General features: G+C 41.4%; 1 protein-coding gene across 1 annotated transcript in view; it reads left to right on the forward strand.

The window, feature by feature from the left end:
* The window catches only part of RUNX2 (RUNX family transcription factor 2), a 145,618-nt gene extending 131,417 nt beyond the window's left edge, over positions 1-14,201 (forward strand). The window contains exon 6 of the mRNA XM_088520112.1: positions 13,465-14,201. Within this exon, the coding sequence (XP_088376238.1) occupies positions 13,465-14,126 (662 nt within the window). The 3' untranslated portion in view covers positions 14,127-14,201. The remainder of the gene's footprint in view (positions 1-13,464) is intronic.
* Positions 14,202-25,266: the final 11,065 nt, after the last annotated feature.

The following is a 25,266-nucleotide window of genomic DNA, read 5'->3' on the forward strand; positions in this document are numbered from 1 at the left end:
TCTTCTTCAACACCCTCTGAGAGAATGAGCATCAGTGTTGTCTTGAAACGCACTTCCTTTCACCTTGTCTCACTGCTGATATAGTAGATATATATATATACACATATATCCATTATAAACATATAGAGCAGATGCAGAGAGAGGGACAGAATTTTTCTTTTTCACCTTGGAAGACTTAATACTCTCCGTTCTAAGACTGGATCGTTCATGTGTTTGCTCATTGACTCATTTTCGGTTGTCGGCAGCCACCCCTTGGTCCTTCCCCATAGCCGCTTCGCCAGACTGTCTCTCGTTGCATTCCTGGTGGCGTCCAGGCTCCTTCTGACCTTAGTCTTCTAATAGCCTTGGTTAGCGCAGCCTACCCAGCTGGCTGCCTTCCTGACTCTCGCGTCTTGTTAGAGACAAAATGCCGTCTTTTTACAGTTCATCTCTTTCCATAAAGTTAATCAAGCAGCCTTCCTTTTACAAGGCAGCTGACCCTTTGGTCTTTCTTCCTTTTGGCATGCTGAAGATTCCTGATGCTGCCAGAAATCCCCCACATTTTTTTTTAAGGCAGACCCTTTAGTAAATCAAGCAGCTCCCGTAGGAATAAGAGAAGTTTCTTCGCATCTACAGGAACTGACCCCGACAGAGTGTGTATATTTTGCCCTTAAATGACTTCCTCTTGCCATTAAAAGATATTATTGATACTATCTGTATCTTTTCAGTAGAGACGAATCCAAATCGTGAGGCTAGATCCAAACGTGCTCAAACTATGAGGTTGCTTAAAGTCAGGAGTCTGATCTGGAGCGATGCTTTTTGGCTTGAGCAGCTTTCTGGTTTGTGCAGTGCAACAGAAAAAAAGATCACCATGGCCTTGGGAAAGCTGCTGACATGATTAAGAATCTGAGTGGTAAAGGCTTGTCATCAAAATCAACCAACCTGAAGGCAAACTGGAACCTGGGGGCGTGAGTAATCGTGACCCCTTGCACGGGCAAACTTTCTCTTTTCAGTAATCACCAGGTTTCATGTATGAAAAAAAGATGTGGTTGGAGCACAGAAAAAAAAATGTTCTTCTTTATTGAGGAAAGAGAAATTGTCCCCTTCCTTGGACTGAATCTGTCTGCATCTTTGCCGTGTACCACACTGCAAATGGTGTCTTCTCATTTCATTAATTGACAGACACCATCCCCTTCACATTTCCAGGAACAGTCATTTTCTTTTCTCAGGTTTACTCAGTAGTTCTTACTGAGGTTTACATTTTTCCACACATGTGCTGAGAATAAACCTGCTTCTACAATCTCATCTCATGTGCTCTGACAAGTTTTGATAATGCAGTTCATAAACTATTTCATTTCTGGGTCTTTCTCCCTCTGCAGCTGTACCAACTTTAGCTATTTACTCCTTCTTTTGCTGCAAACTTGCCCCATTTCCCAAATACCACAGGACTTTCTGAACTGCAGCATTTTGTTCCATTTGTCTCTTTTTTTTTAAGGGGCTGATCTGTCTTAAAGAGATTTTTCTCATTTAAAAACAATTTTGCTGTGGTTTTGCAGTCAGCATGCTTTCCACACCACCCACCCCCCCACAACAAAAAGGAAAAAAAAAAAAAAAAAAAGAAACACCCTACAGACTTATTTCGCTGGCACAATGGCACCAATGCCAGTGGAATTATTCCTTTTCTGCACCAGGATATATGAGGATCTGATGTTTCACTGAGCTCATAGGATGGACAAGAAGGTTATCTCTATCAGGTCAGATCTCAAACTGCTCTCTCTACAGGTCTAGCAAAAACATAGCTACCTCAACGGTGAAGACTAATAATGTATTTAACACAGATAACAAGGTGAAGCAGAGCAGCACAAGCCGTTAGGAATGTAAGCAAGGACTATATTGAAATCACTGAAATCAGTGTTGCTGTTTGTCTTGTGGAAACGCTTGGGAAGCAGAGCCAAATTCAGGGCTCCAGCCTAGCAGAGGAACAGCCGTGAGGGCAGTCTCGGTTCCCTTGTGCGTATCGTCCCAGTGACAAATAGCAATCAGAGCGCGGGCCAGCCAAAACGCGAGCCAGGCAGAACTAAAATATCCCTGTTGGAGTGCAGTCCCACGAGGCCAGTGTTATGTCTTACCAGAAGCAAAGAGCACATTTCCAGTCTCAAAGACTTTTCTGTCCCGTTAAGGAAAGACTCTAGACTACAATTAGAAAAAAAAAAAAAAAAAAAAGACAAAAACAAAAAAGAGAGAAAAAGAGACAGTTGCAGCACACCCATTTGCAGCCAAAATGCAGCCTTAAAAAAAAAAAGGGCCTTCTTCCAGAAGATGTCCTCCAGTACCTACTCAGGCTCGCAGCTTTGGGTACCTTTCTCAGGAGAATGGGAATGTGTCTCTGGAGAGGGACTAGCCCTCCCCAAGACTCAGAGATGGTGGGTAAATATTGACTCACAGCAAGGAGTGGCTGAATGACTCTTTCATGTCCTGTTGAGATGTCTCCCTCCACCCAGTGGAAGTGTCTAAGCCCACTCAACACAGCCCAAAATATCAGACAGGAGTTAGCACCCGCGCTATTCAAAGGATGTGAACTCTGATGAAGACAAGAAAGCTTCTGTCTCTGCTATGTGGGCCTGTTTGTTTGCTTTTCAACTGGGTTGTCATCTTCTGAAGCCCTTTATTTAGGGGAACATGAAGTGGGAAGTGGGGAGGGATGAAGACATGGGGAGCCTCTAGTGCTATCCCTCCATCCTTGTCATGCACCCTGAATTCTCAGGCTGCTAGTACATACCTGACAAAAGTATCATGCAAGACAGTTTATACCATAGCAAGGGCCTTGGGTTCATGAAGTCGGTGCATTCAGAAGGCAGTGACTTTATGAGAATGGGCAGTCAGAAGATGCAATCTCAGCTGTCCAAACATTGACAGCTCCAAATTCAACGATGAAGCGAAGTGGACTACTTCCTTAAACCTGTTTGGATCATCACCTGAGGGTAATAAAGTAAAGCATGAAGACAACCCAGGAACCAAGTGACAGTGCCTCTGACTGCAGTTTGAGTGGGTGTCATGTACACTTGGGTGCATGATGGCTAGCGTAGTTTAACTAGAAGGAGGAGAAGGCTCAGTTTAATGCTGCAGCACATGTCTTGGTTTCATTTCAAAGTCTGCTACAGAAGCCTAAACTGGGTCGCTGTGCCAGCCTGTAACAGAAATGATATATTTGTCCTTCACCGAGCTGTCACGAGGCTTAAGGCTTGAAGGTTTCAAATCTGATTGAAGATCTTGGAGGAAAAGGGCTGCGTAGGAATGAAAGCATATTCTATGGATCTCTTTATGCATGTTACATTTCAAAAAGCATATTGGACACTATATTTATATATTTCAAAACTGGGCACTGGGTTACATTTTCATTCCCTAGTACAAAGGCAAATGCATTCCAAACAAAGCAATGTTGTTTCAACAAAGCAAGGGTTGAAATCTCTCCAGGGCTTCATTCTGTCTCATTTAGATCGGGCATAAGATCTTAAAGCAGACTCTAGTGGTCGGCCGATCATATTCCCCTGGGAAATGACAGAGTGGTAATTCAAAAAGGGTAGTGAAGTACAGCATTGTCTTGGTCTGCAGGACTGTTCTTCAATAAAACCAGAGGCTCACCCGGCTTACAGGAGAACATTTTGTTCCAAAGGAGCTGTGGCTCTTCATTAAACAAAAGAATTCACCTCCGGCTAGACTTGGGTGTAAAATGAAAATGTTATTGGAGACAAAATGTCTTTGTGAAGACAGCATTTCCATGATTCCTGCCACGTTTGCCTGGGCATATCTAGCAGCTAGAGCAAAAGATACATCTCTAGGGCACTGACTCTGCGCTGTCCACATCTTAAAAACTTCACTAGAACTTGGAGGTCATTTCAGTCCAGGCCAGGAGACCTGAGGAGAGTCCTGTCTGACCATGAGCTGGCACTCATCCACTTTGCAGTGAGGACCCAGATTAGATCACGAGTGAGTCTAATCTTTTAGGACTTTCCCGAAAGCCTTTCTAAATCTTTTTTTTTTTTTTGGAGTAAACAAGTTCTCCCACATCTGACACAAGATATTGGGAAAGAGTCCCAGAGTATCTAAATACAAAGAATTATGAGATATGCCTCCTCCCCTCCAATTCTCCCAACACACTTGGGTAACTTCAGAAACAACTAAGATGCAGTAGGGTCATTCAGGGAAATAACTCATGTCCAGACTGGCATAATTCAGGTGTTCAGATGTGGATATCTGCCATCCGGATTAACTTCGTAGGATAGATATAGCCTATGTGGTTCCTCATTGTATGAACAAGAGAATAAAACACCTCAGGCTGTGCAGTTTCAGGGGATTTTTGTTACAAGATTATTTTCCTAAAAATGGCACCATCCCTCTAGGGATGAAACATACTGGGAAATATATGAAAATTTAATGGAATCTGTGAGTTAGTTTCAACTTTTGTCATATACTTAAGGCAAGATCATTCCCCTGACATCTTCAAATCACCTAGGGACTCTTTACTGCACAGCCAAAGTGTCCACCTTCAGCTTGACAAACAGGTTTTGGGCTGCAAACTTTTAGGTTAGTGAAACAGTCAAAATAATCTTGCAGAGTTGCTCTGTTGTGCATCTAATGATGGCCTCCTACGCAGCCTCTCTGGCTTTCACCCAAATATTGCTCACCCATGAAGATAAACAGCCTTGGTCCTGCTCAAGGTGGGACAAGAAACTCTTCTATATCTTCCCTTGTATTTACATACTGAGTTTCAAGAGCTTGAGAAATGTTGGTGGATAAGGACTTCTGGAATATTGGTTTGCTATGGTATAAAATTTTTATACACGTTATGAGACTTAGCAGAAGCCTTGTGCTGCGGCAGTTAGATAGTAATATACATTGGGAAAGACAAGCCTTAGAAAGGGAAAATCTCACCTAAACTTAATACAAGTTCAGGATAATCCAGGCTGGATGTAATTTGTTCCATTAGTTAACCCAAGAGAAGCCATATGGATAATAGAGGTCTGTCCACTACTGACTGAACAGTGCCCTAGCTGGACACTTTGTCAGATTCTGAAATCTCTTTGACTCATATATATTGAATTTCCAGGCTTGACTCATTGGGTACGAAAACCGTAACACTGGATGGTATGTCTCGTACTTTTCCTGGAAAAAAAAAAAAAAAAAGAAGGAAAAAAAAAGAGGAGCAGCTTACTACATTAGTTTAATCAACATTTGAATCTGCTTTGAAAGCTGTGGAGCACAGAGGTAAATAAATTAAACTAAACTCAGCAAAGAAGAAACCTTAGTATGACTTTTTTTTCTATATTGTTCCTCGCTGGGTCCCTTTTGTCTCTCTTACTACCTGCTGGGTTTCATCTGCTCACTGACTTGTTCTAGGGTCACAGGTGTTGGGAAATGATACTGCGAGAGGTTTACAGGCTGTAAACTCAGGGTGGATTTGGATAAAATGGTATCTGACTAATTAGTGTCAAAAATCTGCTGTGTAAATGGGAAGGGAAGGGAAGGGAAGGGAAGGGAGGGAAAGGGAAGGGAAGGGAAGGGAAGGGAAGGGAAAGGAAGGGAAGGGAAGGGAAGGGAAGGGAAGGGAAGGGAAGGGAAGGGAAGGAGAGTGGAATGAAGACAGGATGTTTACAAGGCTAATGAGAACATAACAAGAGCATTCAGAAACACAATAGTGCTTATTTGGGAAAGAAAACAACATTCTCAGAACAATTAAGCATCTTGGAATGGCTACCTTCTTCGAGACAAGAAAAAAACCTTTGAATTTCACTCCAGTGCATTCAATGACCACATTCAAAATGGTAAATAAGCAAGAATTCACAGCAGTAATCCAGTCAGGTAAATGCCATTTTGAATCTGATCTTAAATCAATGATCTGGTCTCATTGTATAAAAGGTGATACCAGACAGTGTAAACGTCTTCCCTGGACTGAAAATCTGATTCACTAATGAAATGTCAGGGAAATTTTCTATGGCAGATCATGGCATAACTGTCATTGTATAGTTTTGGGTAGCTTTCTTTGAGGCAGCAGTTACTGTTGTCACAAAATATAAGAAAAATATAAGACTGGGTGGATGTCTGTTCTAATTGAGTACAACATTTTCTTCTTCTTGCTGGATTTTTTGTGTGTCTCTGGAAGTAGCTGCCAGTCTTGTTTTTGTTTCAGAGCATCTAAACGCCCTCCCCAGCCACTTCTCCATCTGAGCAAGTTGCTGGAAAGGAGACCACAGGTGGGTGGAGAGCGGATGAGGTCCTCATCAGTGAGGGTCAGGCACACACAGCATATTTTTCTGCTGTATCTTATACCTGTATTGTCAGGGTACAGGTTTCCCCCATCTAAGAAGAAGAATTAAAGAGCCAGTATGGTCAAGAAAGTCTTAAGAGGGCTGTGTTGGTAATGTCTGTTGATGGGGAAGAGGATGAAACAGGGCTTTGCTCTTGGCTCTGTTGTGCACATCTCTCAAGGCCTTTCATCTATTTCAGTCTGACTTCATGAAGTGCAGCCTGTGTGAACCACATCTGGATAGTACTTAGAGCAGAAAAAATGTGTTAGGCAACAAATACCATGAGCAAGCACTTACTGCCCAGCACCATTACCTTTACAATTCCTCCTCCACAGAGTTGTCGGGGCATCTCCTATTTTGTAAGAAATAACCAAAGCTGCAGTGCACTTCAAAAAATCTGCCCTTGTGTCAGAGAAGGACCTCAGGTTCTTGGAAAAGTCAGTCCCAAATGAGTAAAAAAATGCACGTTTTGTCAGGGAGTGAATAAAATCTCACTGAAATTAAGCCAGGAGCAAAGATGAAACAGCAGATGGCCCATGACAAATTGTGAGAACAAATTTGTTCGCATGACATGGGAATAAGTATGTACTCATAACAGACTATTACTCAAGAAATTTTGAAACAGCGCAACTCCACAGGAGTCATAATGTGATTAGTCACATAAAGCACAGTCCAGATAGGCCTAGTATATTGTACCTGAAAGAAGAGAAACAGGCCCAGAAACAGACCACAATTTGTAAAAGCAGAATTCCAGGAGATGTATAAGTTTGTGAAATCAGAAAGGTTTCTATTGCTCCAAAATTCAAAAGCAAAATAATATCTTTAGAGCAGTGAGTGACTTGTTAAAAGGCTGATTAAAAAGTGAGAGGACTGCAGAAAAAGGTCCTTGCTGGACTGACTCAACCAGTAGTTTTTTAATCTGACAACAGAGACAGAGTCGGGGTACTTTTGGTGACAGGTCTTGGTTCTGGAACAGGCTTTGTCATGTGGCCCTTTGCAGCATATTTCCAGTAACCTACAATTATTTCCAAAAATCCTCTTTTATTTATTTTTTGGTGGAAGTGATGGGTGAATTTCAGTTTCAAAATTAGAAGACTAGTAAGACTTCTTTTGAGCATCGTGATATATTGATAGGATTTAAAAAGTGATATTTTGTATAAGATCCCTAAGTTTGAGTAGGCATATTTAATTATATTTATTTAGTTTATAATTTATTCATATTTTTTCTTTGCATATTGCACTATCTTGGTACATATGATATTTTGTAATATTTCCATGTATGTAGAGAAGAGCATGGATTCCTGGGATACAACTGTAATTTGTTCTGTTTGAAAGTGATTAAGGCAACCTTGATTAATGCTTTTATGGATTTTGTGGATTTTATATGCATTTATAAGCTCTTCACCCAAAATTACATGAGCGTTCAGAGAAAAGCTTGTATTTGATTGGATTCTTATAGAAACAGGTGCTAGAAGCAATATCTAGAACCAGATTCAGTTTCTGAAATCACGCATATGCAAGCACAGACCCTGGAGTGGTCTGACCTATTTTAATGTAAAGCCTGGTAATGCATTTATCCAATGCTGAAATTTTAATTTGATTTAATTTTAAATTTAATTTAATCCCTTCTAAACTTGAATTCCAGCTCAAAGACTTTCTAAGCTCAACTACAGAGCAGTAGTGGTGTGCAATATTGCTCTGCATCCCAGAAACCTACACGGTACACAGAAGGGATGGCTTTTGGAGAGGCCACATTCAGATCCCAAAGACAGAATTTGTCCGTGACCAAGAAGAAGCCCCTTGCTTGTGTAAACGTTGCTATCAGACTTGCAATTACCACAAGCTGTTAGGACTCGAGTTTCACTTCTTACCAGAAAGAGGAGGCACGAGTATATTTAGACTTTCTTGGGAAGCAGCTGCGCTACCAAGCGGGAGTGATGCACGCACTCTGCTCACACGCAGCCGCCGCCAGGTTTAAAGCCTTTTGATAAGCTTGAGCACAAAGTACAGTGCACAAAGGTCTCCCGTAGTTTGTCCTAACATTAAATGGGGTTAAATGCCCTAATATTTCAACATCTTACTATCCTTATCATTGAAATAAGTCATTTGTTCAGGACTGACTCACTTGAAAGATGATCACCTCCTCAACCTTCTGCTCATGTCTTGAAGAACGGTAGAGGCCAGAGTCTCCACTCTCTTGTGCCTTGTAATGCCCATGCTTTTATCATGCCCGCCTTCTGTCATCACAAATCTCTACACTTAGTGATTGAAGAGGTAAAACAGCCCACCTAGTATTCTGATTTGTTAGCAATTTACTTGCTAGATCCATACACAAAGTGAGGAATCTAGCCCACCTAACTGGCCATTTATGAGTTACTTAGTCAATCTGAGGTAGCTAAATAGGTTCCACAAGAAATGCCAAAGGGAAAGGGACACTCCACAGCATGGTTCTCCCACTCTTCTTGAGAACTTGGTACTTTGAGATGAGTTGTCCCAGGAGGGCCTTCTTTCCCTGATGGAGTTCCAATGAGTGGCTTGTGCTGGATGCCAACTAAATGGTTGATGAACAGAATCCTATGCAATAGGCCGGTCAGAGGAAAATCATGCCCTTGCTTTTCCCTTGTGGTTCATAGACCTTTCCCCTGTTAGCTGACAAAAGACTGAAAAATCAGAGTTTGCAGAAATTTGACTGCAAGGCAGATAAAATCATCAGCCAAACAAAAGCAGCTAAGATAGCCAAGACTGACTGAAAAGATAAGTTCGTGCTCTTCTCATACAGACAAATGCCTTTAAAAATAATTTAAATTTCCCCATTCTCACAGTCCTGCTCATTAATCTTTTGGTAACATCCGTCATCGTGGGCAGGAAACACACCAGGAAATTCTCAACTGAAGGTGCTGCTCTGCCCTCTCTCTCTCACTACCCTATCACCTACTACACCTATCTACTTACCATCCTGTGAGTATTTAATATGCCAAAGTCCTCTCAAGGGTGGGAACATTTAAGTATTCCCTTATTACCTGCAGATGGGAAACACAGAAATGCAGTCACTTTCTATTCAAGAGATCTGCAGTAAATCAAGGCAGTAAATATCAGGACTCCACTGTTTCTAATCTGGGCACCCACCTTATTTTTAGGCACCTGAGGTGGAATTTCTATTTTTAAATTTAGGCACTACCAGTGCAAAATATTCAAATTCAAGTTAGTTATCCTAAGTTAACCTCATTTTCCTTCATAGTCAGCCAAGAGATGGGGACATTCACATTTGTAATTCGAGCAATAAAGGTGTCATTCATCTGACCTGCTGGCAGAAGCCTGCTTTAGAATGAGGTATGTTAGACACTAGACCTGTCTATTTAATCCATTAACTATAAGGAAAGACTAGGGAACTGTATGAGATATAAATATCTGCTGAGCTAAAGATGACATGAATCCCATTCTCAGTAACTGATCTTCCTAAAGGATGAAGGTCCCTAGGCCCTCAATGGGAAGAAGTGACTCTAAAGCTGTTCAGAGACAGCTTCTGTGTCAAAGCCCTCCCTTTGAGGACTTTCCATCTACATAGCACCAAGCAAATGTAGATGCTTTCAGTTTTTTTTTTCACTATACACTTACAGTTCAGTTATTTCAATGAACTGGATCTCCAACCTAGGTTTCTGGGTTCTAGACTATTTTCCCTAGGTATTAAACTATTTTTTTTCCAAGCTATAAACCTACCTTGAACAGGCAGTCTTTGTATGTGGGGGATATAACACCTACTTCTGTAGACCATATGTCCAGGAGGATTCTTAAAGACCAAACACAAGTGGGTTGTTGTGTTTAGAGAAGGTCAGTGCACCTCAGCACCTCTTCTTCAGTATCTTTCTTCTCTGCAGGTCTCTATCCAGCCTCACTTAGCTAATTATCTGTCTGGAAGCTGATATAGTGAAATTGTTTGATTATTTGATTATTCCCCTGTTTCCTCCCTTAGGAATGAGTGTGCACTGGATGCTCCAATTGAGAATGTTGTCTGCTGGGGATGTATCAAAAAAAAAAAAGAAAAAAGTAAACCTGATATGCAACATATAAATGAAACAAGAAAAATTAAAGAGAAAGTAAAAAACATTGAATTTTCCTGTCATGTATGGGAAGCACATTTCTCATCTTGTATCATGCTTCATCATGCCTAGGACCTCCATATTCCTGGGTTTTCTTGAAAGCCCTTGATTTTTATCCATGGAGAAAAAGCAGTTGACCCTAGCTGACTCTGCATGGAGCGGGGTGGGATTTGGCTTAAACCTCCAGTGGTCCTTTCCAACCTCAGCAATTCTGTATTCTGTGATTTTGGTTGTGAGTTTGGCCTTCAAACGTTGAGCAGCCTGGTCAGATCACATCCAGCCAAACAGTCATTTTGGGTGTGCATAACAGACAGCCAATCTGAGTGGTGCAATAAGTTCCACATGTCTTGGATATGCCCTGCACATATGCCTAGACTCCCATATGGAATTTCTTAGATGGAAGTATGGGAGCCTGATCAAGCTGCGCGAGGTGTGTTTAAAAGACAACATGGCATAAATAAATCTTAAGGGAGGATTAGAGAGATGACAAGGCTGTGGCTTCTGATAGGGAAGTCACGCTATGTTTGGAAAGATTACAGCTAAAAAGAAGAGCCTTTGGTGACCAGATTTTTGTCTGTACTCTTTGTCTGCATTAGTTATTTGTATTTTTATACCGATTACCCATTTAAAAGTGATTTGTGATTGTTATTTGTCATGCTGCTAAATCCGTTTACCTCAAGATTTGTTGAGCTTCCTCTGCTCTCCTATGTATGGAAAAACATTACACTTAATTTGGTTTGTTTGGACAGTGCAGATGGGGATTGGCCATGCTATATATGGACCATAAACACTGTTTTGGTTAACACTACAGTTGAGCCAAACCTGAACCTTTCATCTCGCCCTTTGCAAACTTTGGTGGTTTGGATGGAGACAGAACCTGGATTTGAACTCTGCTTTATTTTTGTTTTTGTTTTCAAAAACCCAAAGCCAATCAATAACACTTTGGAAAACCAACATCCAGCATCCTCAGCCCACCTCTAGCGAACACGGATTGAGCGTCTATGTAGGCAGGGACTTTGTGTTGGGAAGAAAGCCAGTAAACAAAGGAAGAAAACTGTTTCAAGGAACCTGCAGTAACTTTCCATAAAAATTTCAATGACATAAGGGCATGCTGAATTTTGTGTCATAATCCCCTTCAACCAACATATGTATCTGCTTAGGAAAAACATGGTGGTCTCATGTGGAACAAAGATGGACTATTGTCAGCTGAATGGCTAATTGGTTTAGTAATAGCAATGACAAAGAAAACCTTCATTTTCTTTTGATTCAGTTTCATTTTGCTATCTAGAATAGCAAAGCAGCTTGTAAGGAAAATGGATTTCTCACAACACCAGATTTTTTAGATGCCAAAAATAATAGTAGTATGGTGTTAACACCTCTTTATTTGGCTTTCTTTAGGTTGTCTTAACCTGGATAAATCTATTAATTTTTGTCTTTGTATCCACAGAAGTGCCTTAAAATTTGTACTTAATTGCAGCAGAAGTAGTTCTAAAACCCATCTGTCTTAGGCTGACCGTTCTTGTAGCATCTCACCACCTTCTGTGTAATGTGTTCCCAAAGCTAAAATAAAGATCGTCGGCATGGGCTAGTAATTCCACTTATTCAGATCTTGGAGGCTGTTGAAAGGCTGATATTTCCTATTATGTTTCTGGCTTTCAAAATTACCATAAAAACAGGATCATCCTTACGTTATTGTATTTATCAACTAGGCAACAGTGGATACAGGACCTTGAACTGCAGTCCGGCTCTCCAAGTCTTGCATGTTCCCCAGAAGCTGCTATGTTGTCCTACACTGTATATGTAGGACTCAGTGCAAACAAAAGTCTTTCTAATGACTTCAGTGGACATTCAATGAGCTCCACTGGACTGCTTACCAATTGGGATGGGTGTCAAGCCAGGAGGCACAGCGTCAACACTTTCTTGCTCAGTCTCTTCTTTGTTGTTTTTTATATCTGAGGTCATTAAACATCTACAGGCAGGAATCTACAACCAGTTTCAACTGGGTAAACTCTGTCATGTCCCAAAGCGAAAAACAAAATTATTGAACAGTCTGATACACCAACCAGTTTTTGCTGCTTCTGGTGTAGACTGATCCATTCTAGACAGAGCACCAAATGTGGCAGCCACTATGAAGCAGTGATTAGCTTTGGCTCCAGGAGCTGACCCTTGCATCTCTACAAGAGATCTGAATCACAGAATGGTTAAGGTTGGAAGGGACTTCTACAGATCATCTAGTCCAACCCTCCTGCTCAAGCAGGGACACCTAGAGCACGTGGCACAGGGTGGCATCCAGGCAGATGTTGAAGATCTCCAGAGAAGGAGACTCCACGCCTGTTCCAGGGCTCTGTATCCCTCATAGAAAAGAAGTTCTTCCTCACACGGAGGGGGAACTTCCTGTGTTTTAATTTATACCCATTACTCCTTGTCCTGTCACTGGTCACCTCTGAGAAGAGTTTGGCCCCATCCTCCCTGCATTCTCCCCTCAAGTATTTATACATATTGATAAGATCCCCTATAAATCTTCTCTTCTCCAAGATGAATAGGCCCAGCTCATTTAGTCTTTCCTCATATGATAGATGCTCCAGTCCCTTAATCATCTTCATTGCTCTACGCTGAACCCTCTCTACAAGCTCCATGTCCCTCTTATACTGGGGAGTTCAGAACTGTCTTTCTTCATATGATAGATGGTGCAGTCCTTAATCATCTTCATGAGTGAGTGAGTTAGGTCACTATGATCAAGTTCAATACCTGTTTGGGACTTCACAGTAGGTAATTCAGGATAGTTAATATGTATCTATGTGATATCAACCAGAAAAAAGATGCTGAAGACAGTGCACAAGCTTGATAAAGAATGATAATGCAAGGTTATTTTATACCTCTAATGCTTAGTTGCACATTTGCCTAAAACATACTCTTGTCTTAGGTATATCTTTTCTAGCCAGCCTACAGAGAGCATCACTAGAAGATAATAAAATTCTCCCTTTTTGTCAAAAAGGCTTAGTCTCACTGAAACTGCAGCAGTGAATTGTCCATGTATATAAGTACATGTGTTCCTCAACAATCACAGCTTATCTTTCTTGCAGACTCTGAGCCTTGCACTCCTGATGCTCCATCTGCTGTCACATCACCACCAACTTCTGAAGAACCTGGGCCTTTCACAGCTCCAGCATCACCCTCCTCTTCCTCTGACCCTGGTACTGCATCATTTTCACCACCATTACCTGCTTGTGTCGCAGCTCTACATCCCAAACTGCCTCCTGTCCCACCATCCTCTTCTGCTGCCATTCACCTTCCTTCTCTTCCTGCACCACCTGCCTCAACTCCATCCCTACACCCTGGACTTTATTTGCCAGTAGTCCCACCTGGAAGTGCCACCCTCATCAACTGGCTGCCCTTCCTTGCTTCAGCGACTATTGCCACCATTCAAGGGAAGGAGGAAGACCAGCCACCTGCAAGAACGGGCTCCCTGGATGACGTGAAACAATGCAGCAGCACATCCCCCCGGCTCTCCCAGGAGGAAAACCACCAGGCAGCACCCGTGGGAGACAGGGCTCCCGAGGCTGCTTCCTCATCTTCATCCCACGGCATGCCTCCGAGCTCGGAGCAGGCGTCTGCAAACGTGAGCGACATCCTGATGGAGCTGCGGACCATGAACAGCCACCTCTCCGTCATCGCGCGGGCCCTGACCCAGTTGGCATCGTCGCTAGCGCCGCGGCAGGGCTCGTCTGGCACCCCACCGCCTTAATGCCGGGCTCTCCATCACCTCAGGGTACTTTTGGGAGCTGGTGTTTGCCATTGAGCCCTGATGGTGGAGTCAAGAAGGAGGAAAGTGACTGTATGCAAAGCTTCCAAGCTGCCGACGTGAGCTGTGACAGTTTGCTGTGCTCACTGGTACTGACCATGTCTCCCCCGTGGGTTTTTTCTGTTTGTGTATTTCCTCCTTGTAAATGGCTGCATATATTAAAAAACAGTTTTGTGGTCGTGCTAATAAAATTGTTTATATTTCTTACATTCCTTTCAGATGTGCTCGCTCCCCTCCTCTCACCCAATAACCACATTAACACTTGCAGAAATTAGTGAGGTCTCACACAGGGAATGCGGAGAATCTGAAACAGTGAGAAGTTGCCCAGGATAAAATGGTCAGGGAAGTGACAAAAGCCCTCTGAGCAATGTGAGGGGACACAGACAAGAATGCGCACAATGATCATCTGGAAAAAAAGTCCCAAATTTTCTCAAGCCAAGCTGTGTGGCAGTTCCAAGCTGGAATGTTTCCCAGCGCACTAAATCACCAGGGTTATTGTAATTACCAGCACAGGTAAGGAGCGTAATAAATTGCTCAAAATGCAAAGTAGTTGTCCAAGCAATATTTGGTTTGGACCGCAACCAAACAATGGGCTCATCAACAACTTCTTGTCCCACACAAGTGCATCAACAAGTGCAGAGGAGCCCTTAGCGGGAGGTGATCCATTGTACTTGGCCAGGGATGCCTGGGGTTCTTCAAGGGCATGGATGCTCCAAGCTAATTAGCAACTCGCATCTTGCCCAGAGCTGCTTTGCACATCCTTGTGGTAGTCTGCAAGGGTCCAACACTCCAAATGTTATTTTCTGGGCTATGGGAGCAGCAGGGGCTGATCCAGGCTATGCAGCTGATGGGTCTTTCATTGCAGAGAGCTAAAAACAAGCAACCACTCATGGCAAACGAGAGAAGAGGAAGATCTCTGAAGATCAGTACGACCTTGACTTAAATTAGCCATTCAGCCCTCAGATATCAGGATCTGAGGACATCTCCAGGAAAAACCCAGTCAAACAGACAGATCACTAGATAAGATTAAAGAGGAAGTATTCTGTCTATTTGCAAATATTTCTGTTACAGATGAACATAAGCCACAAAGATTGAATGAATATACAAACTTCCCCAAAGCTCAGGTGTATTTGAATTTGAGGTTTTAGTTACTGTACGTATATTTATATATAAACTTATCCATATTTTCGTGTCTGTGCCTGAAAGACAAAGCAACTGCCCTGTTCGATCATGTTCTTTTCTAGAGCTGATCAGAATTTTTCTCCTCTGAAGTATTTGGCAAAAAATAGAGGAAAGATGTTTCATAGCTGTCCATCATTACTTTTTAGCTTTATGAGTTTTAACAAAACAAGATAAAAGGAATTTCTTAAAATCATTCTGGCTTTTTATTTCACTACTGTATGTAGTTTCCACAGAATGAAAAAGTAAGATTAAAGAGAAGTTTTCACTTTTGCTCCTTTCATTCAGGAAATATAAGACAAGAAAGAAAGGGGAAAGTTTTGTGGTTAAACAAAAAAAATCAAATTTTTACCTCTTTTTTTTCCTGTTTTAATTTTGCCTTGACAGAAAATAAATATTGTCCCACTCTCGCTGTTTTACTGACTTATGCAAAGCAAGTTGCGAATCCTCATAAAGATGTATTTGTTTAACAAGGTTTTAATTCTTTTTTTTTCTGTCAGCACCAATCTCCAAGTTTATGAGCCCAATAGCAATGCTGACAGGCTGCCTTAAGAGCACAAAGGTACCATCATTTTCCATAACCCTAGATAAAATGTTTCACAGAGATTTTTTGGGGAAAAGGTGGCCTTTAGTATCCAGAGCTGAGATACTCCACAGATTCTTCATTCATGGACCAAAAGCTTTGTCATCACTGTAATTTTCCTGGCTCCGAGCTGAAGTATCCTGAAGTCATGGGACAGTTGACACATACAGATATAAGACAGGCATTTCTTTATAGAATCCTGCTGAATCTGGTCATCTAGTTGAAAACACGTTCTGGGTCAGTTCTTAGCAGAAAGATCCTCGTGGTTTGCCTGCTCATTTGCTTTGCTCATGACAGGTGTCTCACAAGTTCTTCATTTTTTGCTTCTCTGCCTCACAAAATATGAAACATTTTGCCCCGTTCCTGAATAATTCTGGAGACATTTTTCTAAGTTCAAACACTGTTTCTTTAATACCCATAAGAACATACTAGCAAAGTTTTACTTGATTTACCCTACTGCATTCATGAAGCAGCCACTGACGAAAATCGAAGCAGAGTCTTCCAGATCTGCACAACACAGGCAACCCTATGTTCTTGAGCAGAGAACTTCAAAATATCCATCTGTGGAGTGGCTGATGCTTTAGGAACCAACACTGGGTTTATTTGACAACCTCAACGAGCCCTTGTGTGGGTGCAACAATTGGCTTGAGAGCCAACAGGACCGAGACAGCCCCTGTCTGGGATAGGGTACTGCGGAACTGAGCACCTTGGTCCCAGCAGAGCTGAACAAAATGAGGGCAAGGCAGGCTCTGCTGAGCCCTTGTCCTTTTGTAAGCTGCACTTCTGCAATTTCTCATGCCAGGTTTGCAGCCCATACCAAGCTCTGTGCAATTTCCTGGTTGGTGGAGTCTGAGCCCGCTAGTTAAAACCCAGTTTGGGCATGTTGATGTGGCTCTTGTGCCACTCTGCTGCAACCAAGCTCCATAACCCCTGGCAAAAAGTCCAAGGCACCTTGCTTACTAAATTATTTATTTTGGTTCAGCTCAGAGAGCAAGATGCTGAAAGGTATAATATTTTCATATTTATGTTCAATGTCCTGTGTAGAAATAACCTGGTGAGCTCACGCTCCAGTCACTGTTAAATTATTAAAAATCCCCTTTGTCCTTCTCTTTCTTGAGGCAGCTTCAGTCTCTCCTTTTCTGCCTCTTCCAGAGCCCTGTCACTTGTGAAATGTGGCTATATATTCATATAGCAAGATTCTGCAGTTGGTAGATGCTTCTTTGGATTTCTACTACACAAATCAGAAACACTGCAGATAAAGGCTGAAGGACAGGTTAGTATTTTTGGAATCAACATCAGTAACTATCACACCCTGTTCTGGCCCCGAAATCAAAACTGTAAATATGCCAATCTCATATTTCACAGATGCTTTGTAAACAAATTTTGAGAATGGGTTTCGAGTCACTTCATCTGTCTAAAAATTGATTCTGTAAGTTCCTTTGCAGTTGTGGAGTAAGAGCTTTTGGAGTGCAATGGAGCCTAGCCTAAGAACCACATTTAAAATAAGTAGGATGAAATGCCTTCTGGAAATGCCCATCACTGACGGTAGTTTAAGTCAGATCTTGTCTTTAGTAATGGAATTTCATTTCAAACTGGTGAAGTGTCAGTGTATCGCATTTATCTGAGCACTTGGTAGACATGTGAGAAGCTGGAAGGGGGAAACTGGGAGCTTGGGAGAACAGGACTGGCAGTGAAACTAGAAACCTTTGCTACATACCCATCCTTATTTCACCCCTGGGGCAGGGAAACAGCCTGCTCCAGGAGAGCACCCAGAGGGGACATCTAGGCCATTCCTTCCTCTCAGAGATTTAACTCCTCAGGATGTGGACCTGGAAGCCTAACAACTTTGTGCTCTTTGACTGATGTGCTCAGTGTCTGACACAGCAACAGGAATGATTTAAGGAGGCAACAGGCTGTACAACATTGTATTAAACTGCAACTCAAGAAGGTGGGAGAAATCACAGGTTTACCTAGGGGAAAGAGGAGGCCGGGTGGTTTTTCACTTCATGTTGCACACGTTATTCAGCCGGTACTTGTACCCACATTTCCTGTCACAATGCTCAAGTCCTCCAGTAAAAATAATTAAAAACAAAACAAACAAACAAAAACAACAAAAACGCAGTGCTAAGGAATACATTGCTTCTGCATTGTCAAGCTGGCAGCATACCTGCTGGGGGGACATCCCTCTGACAGAGAGGACAAGACTACAGCATGTCTTTCATAGGAAGCATCATGCAGGTACAGTCCACAGATGCTCCTGTGGACCATACATCTCTGCCAAGCAGTCTGTAGCCAGAGCCTCCAGCTTCCTCTTGGACTTTCCACTACAGCGTCTTGCAGAATGGTTTGGACTTCTGTTATTTTTTTCCCCAGTTGTGAGCAAGTAACCAGGATGCCTGTATCAGGATATGATGCTTCACACTGCTCCTGTGAGCCATGAAACCCTCTACTCTTTCAAGCAACAGCATGGAGCATAAATATAGCATTTGCATGGCCTTGTCAGGGGCCCAATCCCACTGTGCCGTAGGAACCTGGAGGGAGGCAGAGGCTTCCCCGGCATGTGGCTCATCTGGGGAGTTCATTCTCACCGGGCTGCAGTGAGAGTAAAAAAGGAGCAGGATTTCATGCTTGCTCAGATGCTTCTGGTAATTGCCCATGCGGAATTTTCTTTCTTCTTGCCTGCAGCCCAGTAGACAGTAAAACTCTTTTCTTTGCTTGGGCACGAGAAGTTGGGCAGTGCTTCAGCTAAGCTAATGACCCAGAGACGGTTTCTGCAAGGTTTTCTGCAAGACACCAAAGCAGTTGGTACTGGGCTTCAAGAGATAAAGACATATTCAGGGCCAGTTTTTCAGGCAGTGGACATGGAGGATCCTCCTTCCTTTCCTCAAGTGTGCCAGGAGCACTGCGCTGCTGTTCTAGATGTAGATCATGCTCTTGTAGGGCAAGGACTGTGTTCTGGTCCTGACACGGTACAAAGCTTAGGGCAGAAGGAGGGGGGTCAAACGCCATAATCACACAAGCAATTATTAATAGCAAGCAATATCACGAAACGGAAATCTTCATCTCAACAAAGAGGAATTCAGTAATGTAGAAGTTGAGAGGAAAGCACACCACAACCTCTTGCTGGGTTTTGCTGCAAACTGCCTCTCTAAAATAAGTTGGGCAGAAACAGTAACTTCTCACTACTGCTTTTGCTTGTGGAAGTGGTTCCCAGACACTTGCTCTACAGTGTCATGCAGACATCTAATTTAGTCCCCATTTTTCTAATCTATCACTCAATCTGGATTTCCCGTTCGTCTTGAACTATGGCTGAAATCTCACATTATTCAAAGGCAGAACTTACAAGTATGAACTTCATGAAGACTTTTACTGCTTATAACTGTAATGCAAAATGTGTTTTGTACAGAAAAATGTGGAATTTTGCCAGCTGAAGCACTTGGTGATTCATAGTGATTTCAGGAAATTTTGTTCACAAAACAAAAAAAAAAGTGAAAAAAATCTGAAAAATATGAAATATTGTTTCTTAATGTTTATTTAAAATATTAAAAACATTTCAGTAATTTAATAATTAATTGAAACTTTTTTATTTTACCTACACTACTACTGTATCCATTTTCTTCAACATTTTTGATGGTATTTGCTTTGAGATAATCCAAAACAACATTTTTTCTCTCAAAGAGGCAGCAGAATCAAAGCATCACATTTCTGAAATGAAATGCCAGTGTCACGGTTACATCTGGCTTTTCTAAGGGACTGAAAGCATTGGTGAGTATGTTAGGTGCACCCACTCTGTGCTACACATACCAGTGAGTGGGGTATGACTCTTCATCTTTATGAGAAAAGTTGCTTGTGGGCCAGGTTGTTGAATGATGGAAATTATCATGGGACTTTGTGCTTCAATTGACCAGCCAGAGCAGTTCTGTCTGACACCGCATGTTTTAGTAAATGGTGGTAGAGTTTGTTGGACATTCAAGACATGCCATCCAATAGGGTGTTAATTCACTAGCTCTACATCCACTATTACTGTTAGAAGGTAAGGATGTCATTATGTTTTAAACACACTGACTTGACTCTATGAGACTTGTTTTCTCTGATGGAAGAATAGGGCATGAGGTGGAGAGAAATTAAGAGCTGACTAGGAGGTTTTAACTGAAGTAGTGGGATGAAAATGAGCCAAGGAAAATTTAGGCTGCACATCAGGAAAATTTTCCTAACAACGAGTTCTATTACTACGTGGAATGGTCCCCCTAGGGAAATGGGGGAAGCTGGCTAGACAAAGCAATGAAGAACACATTGTAGGGAGCAACCTCGAAGCAGTTGGGGAATGGACAAAGTGACCTAACTGTATTTTCCATCCCTAATTTCTATGACTCAGCCATTACAAGGGTCCACTGTACAGTATATGAGTCCTGTGCTCCGCCACATCAGTAGTGCTTGGGCAAGACTTCCCGCAAAGCCAGTTGTTAGCATGTGAAAGAAAGCAGTGCTCTAACCTCTATCATCTTCCCTGGGGTCTACCAGGTGTGGGCTGTCATGCGCAGGTCTTGACTAGGTACAGCACTCACCCAAAGTCAGGATTCATCAACTCTGAACATTTTTGACTGAGCCTTTTTATTCCTTAATATTGCTTTTCTTTGAATTTCTTTCCTGTCTTCTTGCACTCGTTTTGCAAAGTGTTTGATGCTTAGAAGGTATTGAGTTTCTATCACACTTTTCCCTGGGAGAATCAGTTCGTTTGGCCACCGCTTAGAGGCAAACTCAAGTCAGACATGGAGATGGCTTTTCTCAGCATCTGGCGATGTCCAAGTGACACGCTAACATGTTGGCAGATATGTTAGCCCAGGGCTGAACTGGGCAACTTTAGAACAGAAGTTGAGCTTAAGATGCCAAAAGAGATCACAGTACAACTGCAATGTACTCATTTTTTATATAGATTGGCCAAGTTAATGAGTGGATATATTATATAAATGGTTTTACTTCAGTCATAGCATATGCTACATCACAATAATGAGGAAAGGTTATTATTCTGATTCTTAAGTGCTCTGTGTATTAACTTTGGCAGTTTTTTATAAATCTTCAGGAGTTTTTGTAAATCTTATTAAAAAAATCACTAAAAGAGAAATCCATGGGAATTTCAATATTTCCATAGAAGGGGAAACCCTCTTCTAGAGAGAGTCGAGAGAGCTGCAACCCTCTTTGTCTTGTTTCTTATCTGGGCAGGAAATTTGATTGAAAACGTAGCTTACATATTAAAGGGCCTTTTCTGCTTCTCTGTGCTGGAGATATTATATTCATTCCTAGTTTAAATCTGTCCCTGAAACCACATGATTTCAAAAAACGACAGTTATATGAGAGGACAAGTTCTGTGTGTAGTGAGTGAGACTAGCAGAGCTGGGTAAATTTCTGACATTCAGTCGTATTTGGGCAAGTGGGATTCAGATTTTCTTTTCATCAGCTTCACCAGTGTTTTGCTGTAACCCCAGTTCACATCCCTTTCTTCTGTGTGTTGTGCGCATGCACGGATGCACTGACACGTAGCAGTGAAAGAGCACCTTCATGGAAGAGAGGCAGCAGATCAGCTCTATATTCAGTGAAAGCTGAAAGAATACCATCAAAAATATGGGAATGCAAAGAAGAAATGGATGCAAAAGCTCTCAGAAAAAGTAATGATGTTAAAGTTAAAAAACAAAAAAGCCAACTCCTAAACTGCAGAGCAATTAATAAGCAGTGACTTAAGTATGGACCTAAGGATGGAAAATACACTTGAACAAGACAGGAAAAATATCCCTTATAGAGAAAAAAATGCACTTCTTACTAACACGTCTATCACCACCCGCTTCTTTTTACCAGTTCCTGTCTAGTTGGGAACTAATTTTTTTACAGTTACTGAAGCAGAATAACCACAAATCAAACAGGAGGAAAATGATAACCCAATGAACTCCATAGAGGCCTCCTGAGTGAGTCTGGTAACATCTGAACTATACTTATGCAGTTGTGAAATGTCTAATGTGGGTCAGTCAGTCAGGTTTTGCCCCTGAACTTGTCATTTTTCTAGACACAGTGGGGATGAAAAGATAAAGAGCAGAAAAAAATATTCAGAAAAGTCAAAACTGCTAGATGTTATTTATGGACAAATGTTAGTTATTTCTTAGAGGGTAACATCAGAAGCCTTTAATATATTATGAGAATAGCATGAGGGGGAGTATAAAGTGCACAGTGAAACACCCTTTGCGGGAGTTTTTCAAAGTTATGTTCCATTGGCTCGGGCAGCACCTTGCTAAAATGAAACTTAACAGGCCAATAAATATAGCACTACTGAGCAAAAAAGAAGAAGAAATCATGCTAAACTCTGATTATGCTGACATCAGCTGGCCTATAAATTATCGCCCAATAAAAGCTATTAAGATGTGAACAAAAATATCCCAGACCTCCATTCTGGGACCAAAAAAAAAAAAAAAAAAAAAAACACAACAAACTTGGAGCTGTTTCAGTGTAATAATTCTTCTATTTTTTTTTATTGCGATCACGTAAATGTCTACCCATTTGGCCAACTTCATCCCTGGGCTTCTTATGCATTCACTGTTTTCTGGAAGAAAAACAGTCTATTTTTAGACGTTTATTCTAGAGCATCTTTAACTGGCTGAAAGGCATAATAAAATCTTTGGCCCGTATCCTCAGCCAGTATCAATCATTGTGTTTGCACCAGAGTCAAGGTATCCAATCTAATTTACTTTAGCTAAATATATGGCGTGAGTATCTTTGAGTAGTTACTGCATTACTATAGACAACTGCAGTGGCAGCCATGGTGCCACTGATTTCTAGGAAGCTATGAAAATTTGTGGGTTTCCTACTTCAGTAGGGAAAAGGGTATGGAGTTTTTGCAGTTGGTCTTGGTAATCCAAGGGGCTATCTTTCTCCAGAGCTTATTTCTTCAAGTCTCACTTTGAATGGAGAAGTTCAGCCAACACAGGGGATTTATCTCTACAGCAGCAGAGGCCTGGCTGAGTCTGCATTCTTCTTGCAGGCCAGTGAGTGGGATAAATATTTGCCCCACTTTGCAAAGCAGCTGGAGGAGTAATGCTGTCTAATTTGGGGAACTGGCTATGTCCCATGACTTCTGAGGCTTCTGCCGCAAGATCCCCATGCATGAAATCTGGTCAATGGCTTCTGGACAGAGGCAATAAAAGGTGTGAGTGGAACAAAGGTGTTCATTTCAACATCTGAAACTCTGTTTAATTGATGCTTAAATTCCATACACACTTGCTGCTAGATTTTAAAATGGGCAATAATAAATAAATCTGATAATAAATTGTCTGATTTTTAATGGCTTTTTGGTTTGATTCCTACACTTTTTCTTATGAGCTGAACTCCTCTACCTTATTTTTTCCTTCTCTGACTGGATCATAAACTCTTGGATGTTGGGAGCTATATAAAAAGATCTGACTGACAATAAACAGATAGTCAAGATACAGAGTAAAAGCCTTTCAAAAAGAAAGGAATATCTTTCTAGAGTAGCTTTGTAGATTAATAACTCCATTTCACTGCACTTTTGTCAGCACTAATTTTAGGAACTATCGATTCCCAAACTCAACAGCCAAAGGAAATGTGGCAGAAATGAGTTCCTTGAGGGACCCTATAAGTGGTATCAAAGTTACAGACTGTGCTGAAGTCTGTCCTGCCAAGTGTGATGGCCAACCTAGACTTCACATTAAGTTCTGCTCCTTTCTCTGCAAAACAAATAATTAGGGGAAATCATGAGAACTCAGGTTGTGCTCTGTCCACTGTATCTGAAAGATGCTATGTCTAGCACAAGCCAAACCCAAAACCCACTGAACATTGCCCTGGGAAACCATCAGGAACACCACTGTCTCAGACCTAGAGCGTGCCATCCAATGAGTCACTGGTGTTGCTTCCTGTTGGCACAGTCCTCCTCTGTCACAAGCTATTCTTTTGCTGAATCTCCCTCACTTCTTCTTCGAGGCAGAAAGCAGAAGTGATATGAGTCACCTTGCAAGGCCACCTGCTCAAATCTCCTGTGGCGGTCTTGACCAAGACACCACCTGTTAGCAATAAATGTAAAAATCGATGTCTTCAGGAAATTCTTCAAAAGAAGTGATTCTTTCTTTAGGATTAATTTTCTAATGAGAAGGAATAAATGTTACTTATATGAGTGCCCACTTCTCTGGAGCCTCCAAAATTCTGGAATTTCTTGTCTTTAAGCAACCCTAAATACTGATTTTATTTAATTTGTAGTGAAATAAAATCCGTGTTAAGGAAATAGACCACATAGAATACTAATTAAATAATTTTCAAGTTTCTGATTAATAATTTAATAATTTTCCTTCTTATACCTGCTCTTCTCTCCCAAGCTTAGAGGACTATTCTGCTTTTCATCTTCCAGGAACCTTATATTCTGCTTTCCAGTTCTCATGTCTTTCTAAACCCTTTCTTCATATCATCAATCTCTTGCTGAAACAATGACTGAAGCCATGCAATGATGACAGCCTGTGCACTGGGGAAGACAGCTGGCCTTGGAAGTTGGTAGCGTGTATTTCTCCACCGTCATCATATTTCTAACTTCTAACAAAAGATGCAGAAGGACAATATTCATCTCCTCCACATTGCCACAGCCCATGTGGGTCTGTTGAGCTGATGTGCACTCAGAGCTCTGGGACCTAAAAGTGAACCTGGAACTTCTGCAGAAAATATGAATGTGAGAGCAAGCAGAAAAAAAGTGGCTTTCATCTTTTATACTCATCAAGTGTGGGACAGGTTCCAAATCAATGCACATATGCTATTCCCTTCCCTCAGTTTTGTCATGCTTTATGAGTTACTACCATGAAATAACCAACTGAGACCAATAGATTTAACAAACCAGTACAAAAAACAATGTAGTCTTTGAAACCACATTCAGATCTATCCATGGGTTAAACAGTAGGAGTTTCTTGCCTTTGAAAACCCTGAAGCAAAAATGTTTTTACCTCCAAGGGATGACATTTGATTAATGCACATGTTTGTGTAAGTGTGTATGAATATATGAATAAAAGTATATACAACTACTATACAAATACTCCTTATTAAAATGTAATTTTATGGAATTAAAAACAGTAGCCTCAGTGCTGCACATAATGTTTATTAGTACTTAGTTACTTTGCACTGTTTAAGAATATGTTTATCACCAAAGAGGAGTGTTTCTTATTTTACACTACTTCCTTTACATTATTTCAACCCTCATAATTCACTGACTTTTAATTTTAGTTTAATTTATGTGGTAGAAGAAAAGAACAGAATCCGGATATGTTGGCTGGCCAAATCCTGATG

This window comes from Tinamus guttatus, unplaced genomic scaffold, assembly GCF_059628265.1.
Source record: "Tinamus guttatus ecotype Peru unplaced genomic scaffold, ASM5962826v1 Tinamus_guttatus_pri_ptg000080l, whole genome shotgun sequence".
In the NCBI taxonomy this organism is placed as follows: domain Eukaryota; kingdom Metazoa; phylum Chordata; class Aves; order Tinamiformes; family Tinamidae; genus Tinamus; species Tinamus guttatus.